Genomic DNA, 20,189 nt, shown 5'->3' with positions numbered 1-20,189 from the left:
GAATTGCCACACTTGGCTTTGCTTCCCCTGATCTCCAGAGCAAGAAAATTAACTTGGGTACTTGCTCTTTTTGATAGTGACAACCTCTGGAAATCTATACCTTTTACAGTCGCAGTAAGACTATCCCACTGATAAGTAAACCCCTTTGAAATAAGAAAGCAAAGAACTGCAGATGCTGTAAATCAGGAACTAAAACAGAAGTTGCTGGAAAAGCTCAGCAGGATTGGCAACTTCTGTGAAGACAAAAATCAAAGTTAATGCTTTGGTTCCTCAGAAGAAATGGTAGCTGGGAAAACATCAGCTTATATGCAGAAAATGGGGTGGGGGACCAACTGTGTTTCCTCCTCCCTTTAGGCTCTATACTATCATTTACTCCCTACTCCATCCCCCTCCCTCTTTTCTGTCTTGAACCTGACGTTATCCCAACTACCATCAGTTCTGAGGAAGGGTCACCAGACCCAAGACGTGAACTCTGATTTTTTTTTTCACAGATGCTGCTAGCCCTGCTGATCTGTTCAGCAACTTCTGTTTTTGTCCCTTGACGTAAGGGCCAGAGTTCCATTCACATGCCTGCTGCATCTGTGTGTCAGCTTTCAATGTTTGGTGCGCATTTACTCCCAAGTCCTTGGTGTTGGAGTTGTCTGCAGTTTTTCTTTAATTGTAAATAATATTCTGTTCTTTTGTTTACAACTTCACGTTTTCTTAATGTTATAACCCCCTTGCAATGCCCATGGGGCCTGCCTATCTGCCCAGCTTGTAGAGATTCTCTTGTGGCACAGTGGTCATGTCTACCGCTAGATCAGAAGGCCTCAGTTCAAGTCCTACCTGCTTCAGAGGTGTGTAATTACACGTCTGTGAGACACATGGTAATACATTTAAGCAAGCTGATGAAAAATATCTGCGTAGCTATTGGAAGATGAATAAGCAGTTACTTCAAAAAGATCATCAAGTAGACTTGGGAAGAGCTGTTCTGATGGAGTGTTAGTGTTCCTACCTCCTGGGCTGTTGAGGCCCTGTTTGAGTTGCATGTGTTCCAGATGTATTTGTTATGGACCAAACCAAACTCCCTTCAATTATATCGAGGAAATAGCAACGATCCTAACTTTTCTTTCTTAAAGACAAGCGTAGTGTGCCATCTTCCAGATGTAATTCGTTGGTTGCACTGCTTGGCTTTATGCAGAACCACTGTATTCTTGGTCTACAGTCAAATAAAAACTGCTTAGGAAAACTTAACACAATAACAGATTGTCTCATGAATAAACAGCAACTGTTCCAATGTAGTAGCATCGCGTAAACACAGTCTTGGCAAATTAAGTAAAATAGATTGTCTCACATGCGGTTCTGGGAACAGGAAGAGAATCCAATCTTGTGGCTATAACAAAGACACAGATGTAGCAGCTAAACGACCAGCTTCAAAACGCAGCTATTGAAAGTAAACTAAAATCCGAACTCTGAGGGCTTCTCACCACCCGTTCAGGTTTGTTCTGTTGTTGCCACTTTGGAAAAGGAAACGCAACGCTTGATAAGCTGTTAATTTTATTGGCTTGGAACAGACTGCTCTTCACCTCTGTCTTGAGCTGTAGCAACAAGAAAATAGAACAGAAAACTAGGATAGAATACAGCTCTTACTGCCATAGTCTCATCACAGTGTGTAATATCAAGCTTGAACAGGTTAGCTAGGTAAATATCTTAAGTTCTTATTGTTTGACTGTTGTGTGTCAGAGGTCAGCATAGAGCCGTACAGCACAGGGCCTTTTGGCCCATTTATGATACTCCAGTTGAAGAACAGCAGGATGACCCAGAACTGGAATAACAGGTGGGACAGTGGGGAAAACCCAGTGATTTCTGCAGGAGTTTTGTTCTGGCATGTCAGCATCCTAGTTCAAATCCACATCTGTCCTGGACCAGACATGTTCTCTTCAGTCGGAGGTAAGATTTAAAGAAGTCTCAGTAATTCGATAGTGGGGAAAGCCATTCATTTGCGTCTAAGAGCACTTTTAGACATAAGTAAAATAAAGCAGAACCAGGGATTCGTGCGCAGAACTCTGTCCCAGGCTGGGACTAGCCTGCGTATGCCACAACTAGCGGATCTTATTCTGGTGTTCAGCAAGAAACAAGGTTTGTTTCCAGTCAGGTTTTCTAGTTATTGCACTCATGTTATACTCCATTTGGCTACCTTCTGCCCACTTACCTTACCTGTCCCAACTCTCAGTACATTGTTTGTCTCTCACCTTGTCGCTTGCCTTCCTTTTTGAATAATACTTTCCTTTGAAACTTAATGCTTTCTTCAACTTCTTTAGTTTAACCACAGTTAGTTTATCCTCTCATATAGCTTTATTTCCACAATGGGATATAATTTTTCTGCAAGCCATGAATTACCTTCTTAAATGTCTGCCAATGCTTGCTAACTGCTTATTTTTGCTCCTCTATCTGCCTAATTTACTTTAGCCAACTCTATTCTTGCTTAATTGTCGTCCTCCTCTTGAAATTAAGAGGAAACGTGATGTGACAGCGTAGTTTGCAAAATATGCAATATAAAACAACACACTAACAAAATAATTGAGCTTAGTCACATAAGGATTGTCAACTGAGAAGTAATGTCTGATTTGCTGTCCTATCATCGTGGCTACAACACAAGGTGTTTACTCAAATCATGCCATCTACACCTGGCATCAGTGAACGGCGTTCAACTATTCCCAATGAGCTGTTCAAAATTTGGAGGGGTGTGGACAGAGTGGATAGGGCAAAATGGCTCTCCTCCAGGGACTGGAGTACAAGGAGGACAAACTTGAAATAATTCGCAAAATATCTGACTCAACTTGATGAAAGGCAGCTTTTTTTTAAACAACCAGTGCCAGTACCAGTACCTGGAATTCTCTCTTCCAGAAGAGAACTGGACAATGATCTAAAAATAAGAGATTTGGAAGACTGAGGAAAGGCAAGTCAATGATTTAGTTACTTTCTTTAATCTGTTGTGTTTGTATATTACTTTGTCAGATCATGGCTTGTCCAGATGAAAAGAAGGGACTACAGTGGTCAGTACTTTTCCCCACACAGTGATAATATTAAAATGGTCTCAATGTAATGACAGTATAAAAGTAGAGCTTCTCTGAGGTGAAAGACTGAAATTTACTTTTTTCTTTGTGACAATGCCCGTCAGTTGCTGGACCAAAGTAAGTTTGTCACTAAAAATGCCGATTTTTAAATAATTGAACTGTGGCAATCCTTCACTTCACCAGTGATGGTGCTTTTGCATTTAGCTGCCTGAGTTGTGAGGTGAATATTAAAATTTCCTTCAACTTGTATTGCAGATAAGCCTTCAGCAGCAGGAAAGCGGTTTTCTCGGCGCACATCTTCTGTTGGAGCCAGAGGATCTCCGGAAACCAATAGTCTTATCTGCTACATAGCCAAACGGAGAATGCAGTCGCAGGTATAACTGGCACTGCTGAATTGACACCATATGTTTGTCCTGAATATTTGTCAGAAAAATGTCCGATGGGACATCGCTCTTTAAACAGTGGCCTCCACTTGTTGAACTGATCTGAGCTAGAACAGAATTTGGGTGCTAAATTTATGTTTGGTATTGCAATTGATCTCTGGTCTGATGTGGACCAGGTGAGCGTCTCAGTTTATGGTTCTCACTCCTGGTAGCTTTGCTCAAACCGCGGTTGATTGCTGAAAATGTGTTGCCTTGCTCATTGTTAATGGTTTGAACAGAAACATCCAGTTCAGCAAAGAGAGAAATTATTGTTCTTGTGTTCATTGAGGAGTGGTTTTTCCATGTTGTGGAATTGAAAGAGTTTTCTCCTCAATATTGTGCAAAATGCCTTATGAAAGTTCATGCGCACAAGATAAACAGTCCCCTCGTCAAGCTTTTAGGTTACCTCCTCTAAAATCTCCAGCAAGTCAAATAAAACATAATTTTCCCTTTAGAAATTCATTGTTGAGTCTTTGGAATCAACCCTCCTTTTTTTGGTGCAACTCTAAATTCGATTCTGAAAAATATTTTGTGAAGCTTCCCCAAAACAAGTGAATCTGACTGGTCTAGATTACATTCAGACAATAAATAGAGAATCAAGAACCTGTTGTCGTACTTGGTTGTCCAATACATGCACATTGTCTGACTGTAATGACTTGGAAATTTTCATGGATCTGATAAACCACCACAAATAATGAAATGTCTGATTTCTTCATAGGGATCCCAGAAAATTGCCCTGCTGAAGAGCAAGATGATTGGATTCATGGATGTGCTTCAAATTTCAGATCATGTTGAGAGGAAAATGTCTACCCCAGAGCTCCTGCATCCCCCTCTACAGCAAGATGGTAGGTGTAGAATTCATACCATGTCATAAGCACGGTTTGCAGTGGATGTTCTTTTGGTCTGAATAAAGGCCTTGATAACATGGAAAAAACACTTCATTAGTGATGTTGATGTTGACTGTTAACTTATTTAGCTGAGACACTGATGCATAAAGATAAAGCAAGCCAGGATTATGTTTTGTTGGTGCTGTTTGCTGTTGTATTTAGAGCATGTTCAGCATCATGAGTATGTAAAGGAGAGAAAACCCTTTCTGTGCAGTGTATGTGCACATATAAACAGAAAAACAAATAACCTGGCACCCAACTTCACAATTCCCACCGTGCCTTGAGCAATCACTCACCTAAATGTCACAACCTTTCTCTTGCTGAGAATTTTTAGATTTCAAATTTAACTTAGTTTTTGAGGCAGATCCAAGGTTAAACAGAAGCTGAACTGAAAAAGGAATCAGACTATACAAAAAGGAATAAAACTGACTCTCTGGTCTTTGAAAGGAGCTGAGGTTTGTAAACCAAAACTTGAGGAAAATCTGGCTCATTTGGAAAATGTAACAAGGTTGTTGATCAGACTAAGATGGGTACGAGCAGCTGAATTGCAGTCGAAGGAAGCTGAAGAACCAGTCCAACTCCATACTTCATGCCAAGTTGAGTAGGCTCTGCAGTCATTGATCATTTGTGGTTTAGAATACACCTCTGACACTGTGCTTTATGCCATTCCATTGACTGGCAATCAGCAATCATTTCAGTGACCGCTTTTAATTTGTAGAAAGGAACCGGTAGATTGTCAAATGTACTCGCTGTGCCTTCCACCACTGTTTACACTCTAATTTCAATGGAACGGATGTGTGGGTTGGTGGAAATTTGGCACAAAATCAGTAGTTCTCCAATTTACTGGAATTAGTAGGAGATCAAGTTTTGAAGAACTTGGACTCTGTGATCACCAAAGTATGACTGGATGGTGTGAATTATGACCTGTCTTTGCGGCTTCTGCAATTTAAGTTGCAATATTCATCTGCAATTTTCCTATTAATTCATGTTAATTCTGTACGGTGCATTATAGGTTGGATAGTCTTTGTTTGCGTCTTGTTATTTCTTGTGTATAAAAACTGATCTATTTGAAAGTGTAATCTCATGGATTCAGTTTTTCAGTGAATGATGTGGATTTCATTTTCTTAAGACCACAATTCATACTCTTGGCTGAGCTGTTAACCTGGACTGAGAGTGTTAAATTACAACATTTTTACAGATTGGTTTGATATTGAAGCTTACAAGCATCACTATTCCAGGATATGGTTTTCATATTTGTTTTCTTAATTGTCTGCTTATTCATCATTAATCACAGTTTCTGACCTGCATACCACAATACTTCGTTCTTGATTTTGAATTGATGGATAACCATCCCGCAAAGAAACAAAGTAATTGGCATTGTTATTGAATCCTACAGTACAGAAGAGGTCCACCAGGTACTGCCAAAAAACACATGACTTGCGAGGGCAATGGCCGTGCGTGGTCTGACACTTCAAGAGGTCGTGAAAGAATTTTTTCTAAACGTTGATGTTTCCTGCCTCAACTACCCTCAGACAGTGCATTCCAGAAACCCCCCCCCCCCCCCCCCCCCCCCGACCCTCTGGGGTAAAAGAGGTTTTCCTCAAGTTGCCTCCAAATCTCTTACCTTTCACTTGAAAGTTATGCTTCCTGTTATTGAGGAAGCAGCTGCTTTCTATTCATCCTGTCCATACCTTCAATAACTGCATGCACCTTTTTTGAAGTGCCCCCCTCAACCTTATCTGCTGCAAGGAAACAGCCCAATCCTTTTCGGTCACAGCTGAAATGCTCCATTTCCTTTGCACCCCCTCCAGTTGTATGGTGAGCAAAAATGCAGACAGTACTCCAGCTGTGGTCTAACCAGAGTTGTCAGTCAAAGAGGCATAGAGTCCCTACAATGTGGCAACAGGTCCTTTGGCCCAACAAGTCCGCACTGACCCTCAGAGCATCTGACCCAGACCCATTCCCCTTTAACCCACTTTGGACTGTGGGAGGAAACCAGAGCACCTGAAGGAAACCCAGGCAGATACATGGAGAATATGCATACTCCACACAGATAGTCGCCCAAGGGTGGAATTGAACCTGGGTCCCTGGCACTGTGAGGCAGCAGTGCTAACCACTGAGCTACAGTGTTGGCCTGATTATGTGTAACTCCAGCATGACCGGCAATGCTGTTGCAATCTATGAGATGACTGATGAAGGCAAGCTTCCCATATGCTGCCTTAAATACTATATTGACCTGTATTATCACTTGGAGGGATTTGTGGACAAACTTCCCAAGATCCCTTTGTTCCTTTGTGACTTGCCCTGCATTGAGTACTCTCTTGGCTTGTTCCCTCTTCCATAATGTCCTGTTGCACTCCCATGCAATGTTGTACAATGGAGGTTGTGTTAAATTTGCATCAGTCCACATGTATGTTTCACAGAGCAATGATACACTGGTTAAAGGTGTGCCCAGTGTGTTAGACGCATAACTTTTAATCATGAAAAGGACCAAGTCATCGGGTACTAAAAACAGAAAGTTAGCAATAGAAACAGCAAAACAGTGGTGATGCACAGCAGGCAGCATGAGAGACATGTGAAATTTTTAGCTTGGCGACCTTGAGCCAGTGTAGCATTATTTTGATGAGAAATTCATGAGTACGCTTCCAATGAAATTTTAATCTTGTCTGGTTGAGCAGTTAATCAGCTTGCGTAAATCCCCAAAAAATTCAAGTGGTCTTTTTATTTCAGTTACAAGTTCTCCGGCACAGCGTGATAGCCTCTGTTTGAGTGAAAGTAAAGCATCACTGAAGAAAAAGGTGACTTTTGGAGAAGAGCTGAGTCCGGAAGTGTTTGATAAAAGGCTACCATCTAACACTCCTTTGCGTAAAGGAGAAACGCCAGTGTGTCGGAAGGGCTTATTAAGTGAAGGTCCTACATCAGCTCTAAAGCAAGTGTCTGTGGTCCAAATCAATTTGGGAGATGAAACGGTAAATTTGACTGTTGCCTAGGTCTTGTTCAAAATCAGAGAATTTGTTTGTATAATTTGAAGTTTTCTAGAGCAACAATAAAATGGAAAAGTGAAAACTTTTTTTTCAATGGAGTACATATTCTGACAAGATACTGCCTTTAGCTGAGTTTGGGTTCATGTAAAGTGTGCATAATTACATGCTGAAGTAAAAACTGATCATATCGCATGCTGCAAGAACTGTGTGAAATGTCTAAAGCAAAGGGAAAAACAGATCTTGGGTGAGGAATTTTAGGGAGGAAGGCTGATGCCAAGTAGGGCTTGGTAAATGTGAAATATTCAGGAGCAAGCCATTGGCAGTGAGAATCTGTCTAGTAAATAAAAAATGCACTTAGGTACTTCGAGTTAGTCTGAAATACAACTTTTAAAAAATGGGGAACAAAATCACCAAAGAAGTTGAGTGATGTGAAGGAAGCTCTTTGTTTAAAGACAAATGAAAATGTGCAGGAAGCTGGCAGGTAGAGCAGATTACTGTGTACTTCGTTTTTACTTGATGGATGAAACTGGTCTGCACGACCTCTATCGTGCAGCTCTCGACATAGTGTCATTTTACTGAAATATGTTTACGTTTAAACATTAGTCACATGTTTTGGTTTAATTTTAGAAATAGGTCTTTTGAAACTTTTGTGTTGTGTATCGAAAGCTTTCAGATCAGGTATTGTACTTTGATTCAGATCTTCACATATTGTCTTGGAAATAGATATACAGGCCTTGGTTTCACATTTGATCTCCTACCCACATGTTTGCTGCAATTCAATTGATTCAGTGTTGGCGTGTTACATTTTGCTGCTCACACTTTTGACCTTATTGACTAAATGGAGTGCAATTATCTAAATTTTTGATAAATGTCTGTGATATTCTCAGCTAGTTAAAAAGGTATAAATATGTAATGTTTCCACTTTGAATTCTGTTTTATTAGAACCCATTCAGTAACATGGCTTGCAGTGGCAATGCTTCTGTCAATGAGAAATGCAACAACATATCACTAAAATTAGTGACAAAGTTAACAGGTAAGTCACATGAATTTTAATAGTTGCATGTGAATTTGTTTGAAGGCAATAAAACTGAATTGAGGTTATCTGGTCAGCATGGATGAGTTGGATTGAAAGGCCTGTTTCCATGCCGTACAACTATGAATCTATGACCCTGAAATAGCTTCAGATGGATGTTTAAAACTGATGACTTGTCAGCAGGCATCACCTGGAGCAAGAAATACAAATGTGTGCAGGCATACATCATTTGGAGTATCCCAGATATTCCTGTCCTACAGAACTTGAAAATTTGAAACAAGTTGCAGAAGCCACAAATGAAATCTGGTTAGCCTTGTTCACCACTGTGGTACGCAGTGCAATTCTTCCTGAAACAGCAAGACGTGGTGTGGGGGACACTTCATGTGGGGTTAAAAAGTCTGGGAGTTGGAGCTGAAGGATCCAAACATTGCAGCCATCCCTTCTCTTGCAAAGCTTCATGGTAATTTCTCTTTGAGTATTGGGTGATGCGAAGTGACTGATGATCAGTCGGTTTCAGAAACTGTCTTATTCAACCAACACTGATCTCAGAGCAGTAGCCTGCAGTAATGTGGAGTACTTTACTTAAACAGTACAGGTTCAGTTTATACTTTTGGCAAAAAGAAGTATGATTTTGTAAACAGTGATTGTCAAGAACAAATTTGACTGCGGTGAAGTATAATACAATTAGTTTAAATAAACTAATATGCTTGATCTTTTGTTCTGTAAACAGAAATTGAAGTCTTCTTCCATCTCAGCAGTGACAAACTTTGTAGAAGAGAGCTGCAAATGCAGAAATAAGAAGAAAATAGTGTGTTTTGTTTCCCTCTGTCTTGTATTTTGGTTTGGACCACTAGGCATGTTGCAAGTGTACGTAACCTCTTATCTTTTTGTGCATGGATTGGGGGCATCACTGGCCAGAACAGCACTTACTGCCCTTACTGAAATGCCTTTGAGAAGGTCATGGTGAGTTGTTGTCTTGAACTGCTGCAATCCCTTTGTAGGTAGACCTGCAATTGCGTGAGGGAGGGAGTTCCAGGATTTTGATCCAGTGACACTGAAGCAGTAGGAATAGATTTTTTCCAAGTGAATGGTGATTGGCTTGAACTAGAACTTGGGACTGAAGATGTTGCCAAGTATTTGCTGCTTTCATCCTTGTGGATGTTACTGTTCGTGAATTCGCCATGTGCTGTCTTCGGCAGGATATTTGATGATTTGATGTGGTGCACACTGTTGCTGAGGTATGGTGGTGTGGAAGTGAATGTTTGCCCATGTGTCAGTCAAGCAGGCTTGCACCCTGTCAGTGCACCCTGAAGAGGCAAATGGATAGTATCAAGCTGCTTCACTTGATGGGTCTGGATTTGTCCAGCAAATGTGGTTTATTCCAACCCCCTCCTGGCTTGTATCTTATAAATGGTGAACTAACTTTGAATAGTGAGGAGGTGAGTTATTTTATGCAGAAGTTTTGCTCTTATACCTCTTCTGTGTCAATTGTGGATTCAGTTCAGTTCAGTTATGTGGTCTGAGGCATGGCACGGGTGAGTTGTGATAACTGAATTTCAGAGCTTTGGATTTGGGAGAAACTCGTTGATTATGTCCACCGGGTTTAGGTCGAGAAGTTAGGTACGTTGGGACTCTGACCTGTCTAAAAATAGAATGACTTGCTGATATTCTTTTGTCAACTCACACAGTGAATTACAAGACTGTGTCATTTTTTTTGTGTACTTCATCTCCAGGCTTGATTATGAACCATGCGGGCAGCCTCAGTCAAGGTAGGGGGGAAATTTGGGCAAAAATTACTTGTTAATCATTCAAGTTTTATTTTATTATGTAGATAACATGGAAAATGCTGAAACTCATCTTGGTAATGAACAGAGAGATTGTTCTGGACCCATTAATGTTGAACTTCAGTCTTCAGTATCAGAATGCAAGCTTGATTCAAAACTTGAGAAGAAATCCCGTAAAAATTATGAGTACCCCTGTGATGTCTTGGAAATGCATGTTGAAGAAATTGAACAAGTCATGCAGGATCATCCACCTAGGCACTCTAGAAAGGAGAATCAAGTTGGGGATAACAATGTGGTTTGTCGAGATGTGCCGGGCGCAAAGCAAACCGATTCTGTAAATGAATCCAAATTGTCAAGACGAATTGAGCCCAAGTATTTTGGATCAATTAGTGACTTGGGATCTTCTGAAGGTAAAGCAGCATCCACTATTGAGCCTAATGTGCAACAAGTGACTTGCATGTGTGATGAAAAGTTGAAAAATGGTGACATTCAGTTCAGTGATTTGTCCATAAACGGATCTATCAATGACCAGGAGCAAAACAGGTCGTGTGCTGAAGATGCATGCCTTGAGATTCAGAATGTCACTGATGATGCAATGTGTCTTACTATGTCTTCAGTGCCATCTCTCAGCCGAAGTGTGGAAGTAAGCCCAAAATCTAATCTAGAGGTTAAAATTGAAAACCTGACACAAACGCCCAAAAATGAGGAACCCCGCAGATCGAGTCGGATCAAGAACAAGGTTAACACCGCTTCAGAGAATTCCACTGTGGTATGCAAATTTCTGTTAAATGGTGAAGAGTTTTGGTTAGCTAATCAGGCCGTTGTAAAGGTCTATCTTTTTGTGGGCAAAGCACTCGAAACCTATCTAAGTTGACGCTAAACTGGTCGTGCTGCTAAATTGGACTACTGTTTTCTTTGCTCACTTGTTAAGCCCAACCTCTTGCTGCTGCTTTTGTCAATTGAGTATTGTGTGTTCATCTTCAGAGGAATTAGACCGACTGACTTCCAGTTGAAACATAGTTTGAAGCTACTGACGAACTGTATGATTTGATGTGCTGGCGTACAAAGAGCATTGAAATACATCATACTCCAGGCAGTGATACAAAGTACATCTATTGTCCAAATTCTTGAGCTAGTAAAGAGAAAAATACTCTAAAGATTCTTTTAGATCCCATAAATCCACCCAAGAAATGATGTGGACCAAGCATTAAGCTGTGAAAATCTAAATTTGTTTGTGACACAGATTGATCCATTTGCCTCTTCAGGGTGCACTGAGTGAACGCCCATTTCACAAGTCAGTGAAACATTGTTGATACTTGGTCGCGCTATCTTGCCCACGCTATTCCTAATTTTGCATCGTCCTGCGCAATTGATTGAATCAGAATATCAGTCAATGGGGATTGTGTTGCCCTTGATTTATTTTATGGGCCACTCCTCTGATCACGATTGGGTAGACTAAATGGGCCAAAGTTGTTGTCCTTATGAGGGCTGATGTTCTTTTCATATATAACTATTCTTATAGCTGTACTTTTGCTCTTTTGCAAGACTGTTCTTTCGGCCAACCCATTCTTAGGGATTTGAAACTTGGCGCATTCGTCTGAACGAAGTTCACACATTGTGCTGTGGAGAGTTGAAGTACAAACATTTAATTCGGGCAAAATTTATTTGACTATTTTGAGAAGCCTCTTGGATTCAGCTACAGTTTCTCAACATGGCACATGAAGATTGGTTTGTACTGTGTATGCCTCGGTCCTTGTTGATTCTCGAAGCCATGTTGTGATGTTAACTCCAAATTCTGTCAGTTTCATTTTGTTCCCTCCATGGGCCATGTTTTAAAATATAATTTCAAAGGTGTGGCTGTGTGTACCTGCATAGGTCCTAGTTATATGATAATAAAATGTGAGGCTGGATGAACACAGCAGGCCAAACAGCATCTCAGGAGCACAAAAGCTGACGTTTCGGGCCTAGACCCTTCATCAGAGAGGGGGATGGGGGGAGGGAACTGGAATAAATAGGGAGAGAGGGGGAGGCGGACCGAAGATGGAGAGTAAAGAAGATAGGTGGAGAGGGTGTAGGTGGGGAGGTAGGGAGGGGATAGGTCAGTCCAGGGAAGACGGACAGGTCAAGGAGGTGGGATGAGGTTAGTAGGTAGCTGGGGGTGCGGCTTGGGGTGGGAGGAAGGGATGGGTGAGAGGAAGAACCGGTTAGGGAGGCAGAGACAGGTTGGACTGGTTTTGGGATGCAGTGGGTGGGGGGGAAGAGCTGGGCTGGTTGTGTGGTGCAGTGGGGGGAGGGGATGAACTGGGCTGGTTTAGGGATGCAGTGGGGGAAGGGGAGATTTTGAAACTGGTGAAGTCCACATTGATACCATATGGCTGCAGGGTTCCCAGGCGGAATATGAGTTGCTGTTCCTGCAACCTTCGGGTGGCATCATTGTGGCAGTGCAGGAGGCCCATGATGGACATGTCATCAAGAGAATGGGAGGGGGAGTGGAAATGGTTTGCGACTGGGAGGTGCAGTTGTTTGTTGCGAACTGAGCGGAGGTGTTCTGCAAAGCGGTCCCCAAGCCTCCGCTTGGTTTCCCCAATGTAGAGAAAGCCGCACCGGGTACAGTGGATACAGTATACCACATTGGCAGATGTGCAGGTGAACCTCTGCTTAATGTGGAATGTCATCTTGGGGCCTGGGATGGGGGTGAGGGAGGAGGTGTGGGGACAAGTGTAGCATTTCCTGCGGTTGCAGGGGAAGGTGCCGGGTGTGGTGGGGTTGGAGGGCAGTGTGGAGCGAACAAGGGAGTCACGGAGAGAGTGGTCTCTCCGGAAAGCAGACAGGGGTGGGGATGGAAAAATGTCTTGGGTGGTGGGGTCGGATTGTAAATGGCGGAAGTGTCGGAGGATAATGCGTTGTATCCGGAGGTTGGTAGGGTGGTGTGTGAGAACGAGGGGGATCCTCTTGGGGCGGTTGTGGCGGGGGCGGGGTGTGAGGGATGTGTCGCGGGAAATGCGGGAGACGCGGTCAAGGGCGTTCTCAATCACCGTGGGGGGGAAGTTGCGGTCCTTAAAGAACTTGGACATCTGGGATGTGCGGGAGTGGAATGTCTTATCGTGGGAGCAGATGCGGCGGAGGCGGAGGAATTGGGAATAGGGGATGGAATTTTTGCAGGAGGGTGGGTGGGAGGAGGTGTATTCTAGGTAGCTGTGGGAGTCGGTGGGCTTGAAATGGACATCAGTTACAAGCTGGTTGCCTGAGATGGAGACTGAGAGGTCCAGCAAGTTGAGGGATGTGCTGGAGATGGCCCAGGTGAACTGAAGGTTGGGGTGGAAGGTGTTGGTGAAGTGGATGAACTGTTCGAGCTCCTCTGGGGAGCAAGAGGCGGCGCCGATACAGTCATCAATGTACCGGAGGAAGAGGTGGGGTTTGGGGCCTGTGTAGGTGCGGAAGATGGACTGTTCCACGTTACCTACAAAGAGGCAGGCATAGCTGGGGCCCATGCGGGTGCCCATGGCCACCCCCTTAGTCTGTAGGAAGTGGGAGGAGTCAAAAGAGAAGTTGTTGAGTGTGAGGACGAGTTCCGCTAGGCGGATGAGAGTGTCGGTGGAGGGGGCCTGGTCGGGCCTGCGGGACAGGAAGAAGCGGAGGGCCTTGAGGCCATCTCCATGCGGAATGCAGGTGTACAGGGACTGGACGTCCATGGTGAATATGAGGTGTTGGGGGCATTATCCTCCGACACTTCCGCCATTTACAATCCGACCCCACCACCCAAGACATTTTTCCATCCCCACCCCTGTCTGCTTTCCGGAGAGACCACTCTCTCCGTGACTCCCTTGTTCGCTCCACACTGCCCTCCAACCCCACCACACCCGGCACCTTCCCCTGCAACCGCAGGAAATGCTACACTTGTCCCCACACCTCCTCCCTCACCCCCATCCCAGGCCCCAAGATGACATTCCACATTAAGCAGAGGTTCACCTGCACATCTGCCAATGTGGTATACTGTATCCACTGTACCCGGTGCGGCTTTCTCTACATTGGGGAAACCAAGCGGAGGCTTGGGGACCGCTTTGCAGAACACCTCCGCTCAGTTCGCAACAAACAACTGCACCTCCCAGTCGCAAACCATTTCCACTCCCCCTCCCATTCTCTTGATGACATGTCCAACATGGGCCTCTTGCACTGCCACAATGATGCCACCCGAAGGTTGCAGGAACAGCAACTCATATTCCGCCTGGGAACCCTGCAGCCATATGGTATCAATGTGGACTTCACCAGTTTCAAAATCTCCCCTTCCCCCACTGCATCCCTAAACCAGCCCAGTTCATCCCCTCCCCCCACTGCACCACACAACCAGCCCAGCTCTTCCCCCCCACCCACTGCATCCCAAAACCAGTCCAACCTGTCTCTGCCTCCCTAACCGGTTCTTCCTCTCACCCATCCCTTCCTCCCACCCCAAGCCGCACCCCCAGCTACCTACTAACCTCATCCCACCTCCTTGACCTGTCCGTCTTCCCTGGACTGACCTATCCCCTCCCTACCTCCCCACCTACACCCTCTCCACCTATCTTCTTTACTCTCCATCTTCGGTCCGCCTCCCCCTCTCTCCCTATTTATTCCAGTTCCCTCCCCCCATCCCCCTCTCTGATGAAGGGTCTAGGCCCGAAACGTCAGCTTTTGTGCTCCTGAGATGCTGTTTGGCCTGCTGTGTTCATCCAGCCTCACATTTTATTATCTTGGAATCTCCAGCATCTGCAGTTCCCATTATCTCTAGGTCCTAGTTATGCCTGTTTGTCTCTGTAGAATAGACGGAACATGTCTACTTTCTGTTCTTTGGAACATCAGGTCTTTGGCACATCAGTGATGTCATTGGTGCTCCTTCCTGCTATCATTTGGGTTTCAAAAAAGTCATCCCTTTGCAGACTTCTTTGTCTGCAATAATTTGGGATGCTCACCAATATCCATCAGAAACCCGCTGATTCCCAGAGTTATGTTGACTACACCTCCGCTCCTGCAAGCACTCCATTCCAGTCTTCAAGTATCTCCATCTCTTTCTTAGTGGTTCTAATGATCCTGCCTTTGGCTGCAGTGCTGCCATCATGTTCTCCTTTTTCCTTTAACTGAGGACTCCGCCATCATAGGGCATTCAACTATGTCTGACCCCCCCCCCCCCCCCCCCCCCCCCCCCCGCAACACTTAATTCTCTCGCCCATCAACTCCTCTCCAGAAGAACATCAGGGGTCCTCTTGATCTGAGCAAGGGTTACTGGATCTGAAGTGTTAACTCTGATTTCTCTCCACAAATGCTGTGAGACCTGCTGAGCTTTTCATCAATTGCTATTTTTGATTCTGATTTATAACATGCATAGTTCTTTAGGTTTTACTAAGAGTCTTGGAGTTACAGAGCAGTACAGTATGGAAACAGACCCTTTGGTCCAACTCCTTCATGCTGACCAGGCATCCTCAATTAATCTTGTTCCATTTGCTGGCATTTGGCCCATATTCCTGTTAAACCCTTCCTCGTCATCTACCATTCAGATGCTGGTATAATTCCAATATTGGAATTATACCAGCTTCCGTCACTACTTCTGGCAGCTTATTGCGTATGCGCGCCACCCTCTGCGTGGGGAATAAGTTGTCCCTCAAGTCTCTCTTAAATCTTTCTCCTCTCCCTTTAATCCTGTGCCCTCTAGTTTTGAACTCCCCCACCCCAGGGAAAGGACCTTGGCTATTCACCCTATCCGTGCCTCTCATAATTTTTATAAACCTCTAAAAGATGACTGCACAGCTTGTGACACTCCAGGGAAAATAGCCCCTGCCAGTTCAGCCTCGACCCATGCCTCAAAACCTGCAAACCTGACCACTTTGTTGTAAATCTTTTCTGAACTTTTTCAAGTTTCACAACATCCTTCCTATAATTGGAAGACCAGAACTGAATGCCTGTTCCAAAGTGGCTTACCAAGGCCCTGCACAGCCACGACATGAGCTCTCAACTCATGTATTCAATGCACTGACTAGTAAAGGCAAGCGTATCAACATCTTCACTATCTTGTCTATCTGCATCTCCAGTTTCAAGGAACTATGAACCTGCACTTAAAGGTCTCCTTTGTTCAGCAACACTCCCCAGGATCTTATCATTGAGTGTACAATTCCTGCTCTGATTTGCCTTTCCAAAATGCAGCATCTTGCATTTATCTAAATTAAAATCCACCTGCCATTCATTGGCCCATCTGCTCCGGGTCCTGTTGTATTCTGAGGTAACCTTCTTTGCTGTCCACCGCACCTCTAATTTTGGTGTCATCTGCAAATTTACAAATGATACCTCGTATGTTCCCATCCATATCAGTTAGATAAATGATGAAAAGCAATGGACCCAGCACCAATTCTTGTGGCATACCATGAGTCACAGACTACCACCACCCTCTGTCTTTGTTACAGCTAGTTCTGTATCCCAATGGCTTGTTCTCTGTTTGAATTCAATGTGATCGATCCTTGCTAACTAGTCTACCATGCAGAGCCTTGTCCAATGCCTTAATGAAGTCCATTTAGATTATGATGACTATTTGCTTTCATCAATCCTGTGATTTTGTTTTTTGAAGAAGCAACAATCAAGTTCATGAGTTACGATTTTTCTTGCACAAAACCATGTTGACTATTCCTAATCTGTCCTTGTGTTTTCAAATTCAAGTAAAGCTTGTCCCACAAGAACTTGCCTACTACTGATGTCAGGCTGACCATGGGATTTCCCTTCTCAGTTCACGCTCCACTCGTCTGCGTACTCAAAAGATCTTCAACTATTATTCCCCCACCTCCAGCAAGACAACACCACTAATGCATCTTGCCCTCCCCTCCACTGACAATATGACATGAGAATTTCTCTGCTACACCCTCTTTAACTTCACTGCTCTGAACACACATTTCCTCCTCCCTGTCCTTGCTCATGGCAATTTCATACAGTTGCCGGAAGTGTAACACTTGCCCATTCACCACCTCCCTCCTGACTGTGGAACGTCCCAACCAGACCTGCCAGTGGTGAAATTTGATGTGTCCACCTTTTAATCTCATTGCTGATCTCATCGTGATCTGTGTTACATTGGTGAGACCAGATACTAACTTGGTGACTGCTTTGTGGAACTTCAGTCTTGTCTGAAGAAATGATTCTGACCTTCAGATTGGTTTCCATTTTATTAAGCTACCTTGTATTAACGTTGTCATGTTGACTCAAAAACTTGCGGACCCCACAAAAGTTCCATTAACCTCTGTTTTTAGCTTAACCGGCGAGAGTTCCGGACTCAACACTGGAGTAACAGTCAAGCTCTTACTTGGTGTACTCTCGTCGAACGTCTGTGTATAGCATAAAAGCAGTACAGTTTGTAGCCCTGTTATCACATCTCGTACTATTCACATGAGTCCTAAGCAGTACAGCTAACAATGTTCCATTGAATAGAGGAAGAAGCCCCAGCTATGGGAAGAAACGCTGCAACCTTCAGCTTGTTACAAACACAGACGTACGTTTCAAAATTTATAGTACACTGTTATTTCAGCAAAACTTTTAACTGTTGCTTCCCCAATACTTTATCAGTCATGCTGGGCCCGCTTCATGTTTTTGGATGAATCTCAACTGCAGTTAGGGCAATCAATTGTTTTTTGGTTTGTCGCTTGATAGTCTTCAGAATGCAGTATTGAATTTTGTTACTTTAGAGCCTGATCTCTGTCATTCATTTTTGTGAAGGCAGGGAATTGCCTTATGTCTATCTGAGTTTGCTGTCAATTGAGTGGAGCTGTTATCTCCAATTTCAGACCTGTCATTTGCACCCATTTTACATTTCTAACCCTTTTTTACCAGGATGTTTGTCATTTGTTCTGGCACTCTCTCAGGTTGCCTAACGCACTATTCCACCTCTCTGCCTCCCCCCCCACCACCCACCTCTCTTTTTCTGACTGCAGCATGAAATGCACCATTTTCCAGCCCTTTTTAGTTCTGAAGACTGGAAGCATCATTTTTTTTTCTGTCTCCACAGATGCTACCAGAATTGTGCTTTTGGTTCATGATACAACATTGATCTCAATTGAAATAATTATTAAGTAGACTGTGATTAAGAATTCCATTTTGCTCGAGGTTATGGAGCATTTAAAATTTAGGCTAAGCTTTTTACATGATTTTATTGTAACTTCATGGCCTGCTGCATTGAATATCTGCTATGTAAGAACCAGTTCCTTGACTTTGACAAACAAGGAAGAATTCATACAGGGTTTTTCTTTTGATTTGATTTTATCAGGCTATTTTGAATCTGGTAATGTGTAATGAGGCACGTTTTAATAAAGGAACTGAGACCAAAAAAATCCCTGAGAAAAGTGACACCACAACATTGTAAAATTTACCAAGCATCTTTGAGAGGGAGATTCTTGGGTTGGGAACAACTGTGCTAAAAGGGTCATCATATCGGAACAAGAGCAGAGCTAGTTGGAGCTGATTGAGGAAAGAAGTTCAGCCAAGATGATTGAGAGAAAATGACAGGGTTTAGAAAATAGTATCTGTTGTTCCTGACAAAGATATGACACATAGAGAAAGGAGGATTCTTGAAAGGATGTAAGGGTCATGGCTAACCAAGGCCGTTAAGGATAACATGAAACTGAAAAAAAAGGTGATTATTACTGAAGAGCCAGAGCATGCAGTAAAGTATCAGCATCAACAAAAGATGGCCAAAAAAAATCAGAGGGTGGACTGAAATAAACTTGGAGGGTAATCTAGCAAGTCATATCATTATGGAACAGCAACAGATTGTTCAAATATAAAATGGCAAAAGGGAAGAGAGAAACCAAAATGAACCTTGGGGGAAGTGATGATCTTGCGGTATTTTGGCTGGCCTTTTAATCCAGAGACCCAGATCATATTTTGAGTACTAGGGTTTGAGTCCAGCCACGGGAGAATTAGACTTCATCTGCCATCAGGACAATTAGCGATGAGCAAAAATGCTGGTCTAGTCAGTGATGCCTGCATCTGGGAATGAAGGAAAAAATATAACCTCTTTAAGAACAGAGGTTGGGGGGATAATCATGCGGAGCCAAGAAATAGCTGTGAAGTTAAATATAAAGTTTGCGTTCTCACTATGAGTTGAGATGCAAATGGCATTCTGAGAATACAAACTAACAAGCAAATCTGGGAGGAGGAGTAACAATTGCAAATGCAGAGACAAGTAAAGGTGGAAAAAACAAGTGAGCTAAAGAAAGACAAGTCCCTTGGACCTGATGGGACTCATCCCAGGATATTAAAGGAGGTAGTTAATAAGATAGTGGATGTAGTAATTGTCATCTTTGTAGCATCCTTCGATTCTGGTAACTGTAAACCAGAAAGCTTAACATCGATCATTGGGGAATATTTTGGAATCTAGAAATACATAATTTTTGAAAATACAGAATTTAAAAGAACATAGTAGAATCAAGCAGAGTCAGCACGGTTTCTTGAAGGGAAAATCATGCCTCAGAATTTTTTTGGAATTCTTTGCAAGGGTAACGAACAACGTAGGTGAAGGGAGAACAATGGATGTGACACATTTCCTGCAGGTATTTGATAAGGTGCCGCTTGAGGTAAGAGTTCCTATAGTGTTGGTAGTAGTATTTTCACCTGGATATAAGATTGGCAGCTGAATTAAAACAAAATTAAAATCAGTTTAAGCAGAGAACTTTGTCAAGATGGCACTCTCACAGTTGAACTGCTCTAGGATCAGGGCTGGCACTGCCATAATTTAGAATATATATTAATGACAGACATGAGGCATGTGAATGTACCGCCTACAAGTTGTCGAATAACACAGAATTAGGAAGGCAAATGGTGAGGCTGACGGAGAATCTCGAGGGATGTAGATGAAGTGAGTAGGCAAAACTTTGGCAGATAGAGCATAATGTATGAAGATTTGAGTTAGCATTTGTCGGGTAGAATAGGAGCCGACTATTGGTGAAATTGAGAAAGACCGCTGCAAGTTATATGACTTGGGAGTCTTTTGTGCATCAATCGTCAAAAACTAGTCTTTTA

At 43.2% G+C, this 20,189-nt stretch overlaps 1 protein-coding gene across 5 annotated transcripts in view; it reads left to right on the top strand.

Annotated features, from left to right (window-relative positions):
- cdca2 (cell division cycle associated 2) overlaps positions 1-20,189 on the top strand; it is a 47,240-nt gene that overhangs the window by 11,711 nt on the left and 15,340 nt on the right. For 4 of the 5 annotated variants that reach the window (XM_048523075.2, XM_048523073.2, XM_048523078.2 and 1 more), the window contains 5 exons: positions 3,312-3,430; positions 4,197-4,323; positions 7,096-7,334; positions 8,292-8,382; positions 10,214-10,935. In XM_048523075.2, the coding sequence (XP_048379032.1) occupies positions 3,312-3,430; positions 4,197-4,323; positions 7,096-7,334; positions 8,292-8,382; positions 10,214-10,935 (1,298 nt within the window). Of the gene's footprint in view, positions 1-1,093; positions 1,930-3,311; positions 3,431-4,196; positions 4,324-7,095; positions 7,335-8,291; positions 8,383-10,213; positions 10,936-20,189 lie in introns of those variants that run through there. The other variant, XM_048523079.2, reaches the window with a different exon arrangement.

Source organism: Stegostoma tigrinum, chromosome 40, assembly GCF_030684315.1.
Source record: "Stegostoma tigrinum isolate sSteTig4 chromosome 40, sSteTig4.hap1, whole genome shotgun sequence".
In the NCBI taxonomy this organism is placed as follows: Eukaryota; Metazoa; Chordata; class Chondrichthyes; order Orectolobiformes; family Stegostomatidae; genus Stegostoma; species Stegostoma tigrinum.
This window is presented reverse-complemented; position numbering and strand designations above follow the sequence as displayed.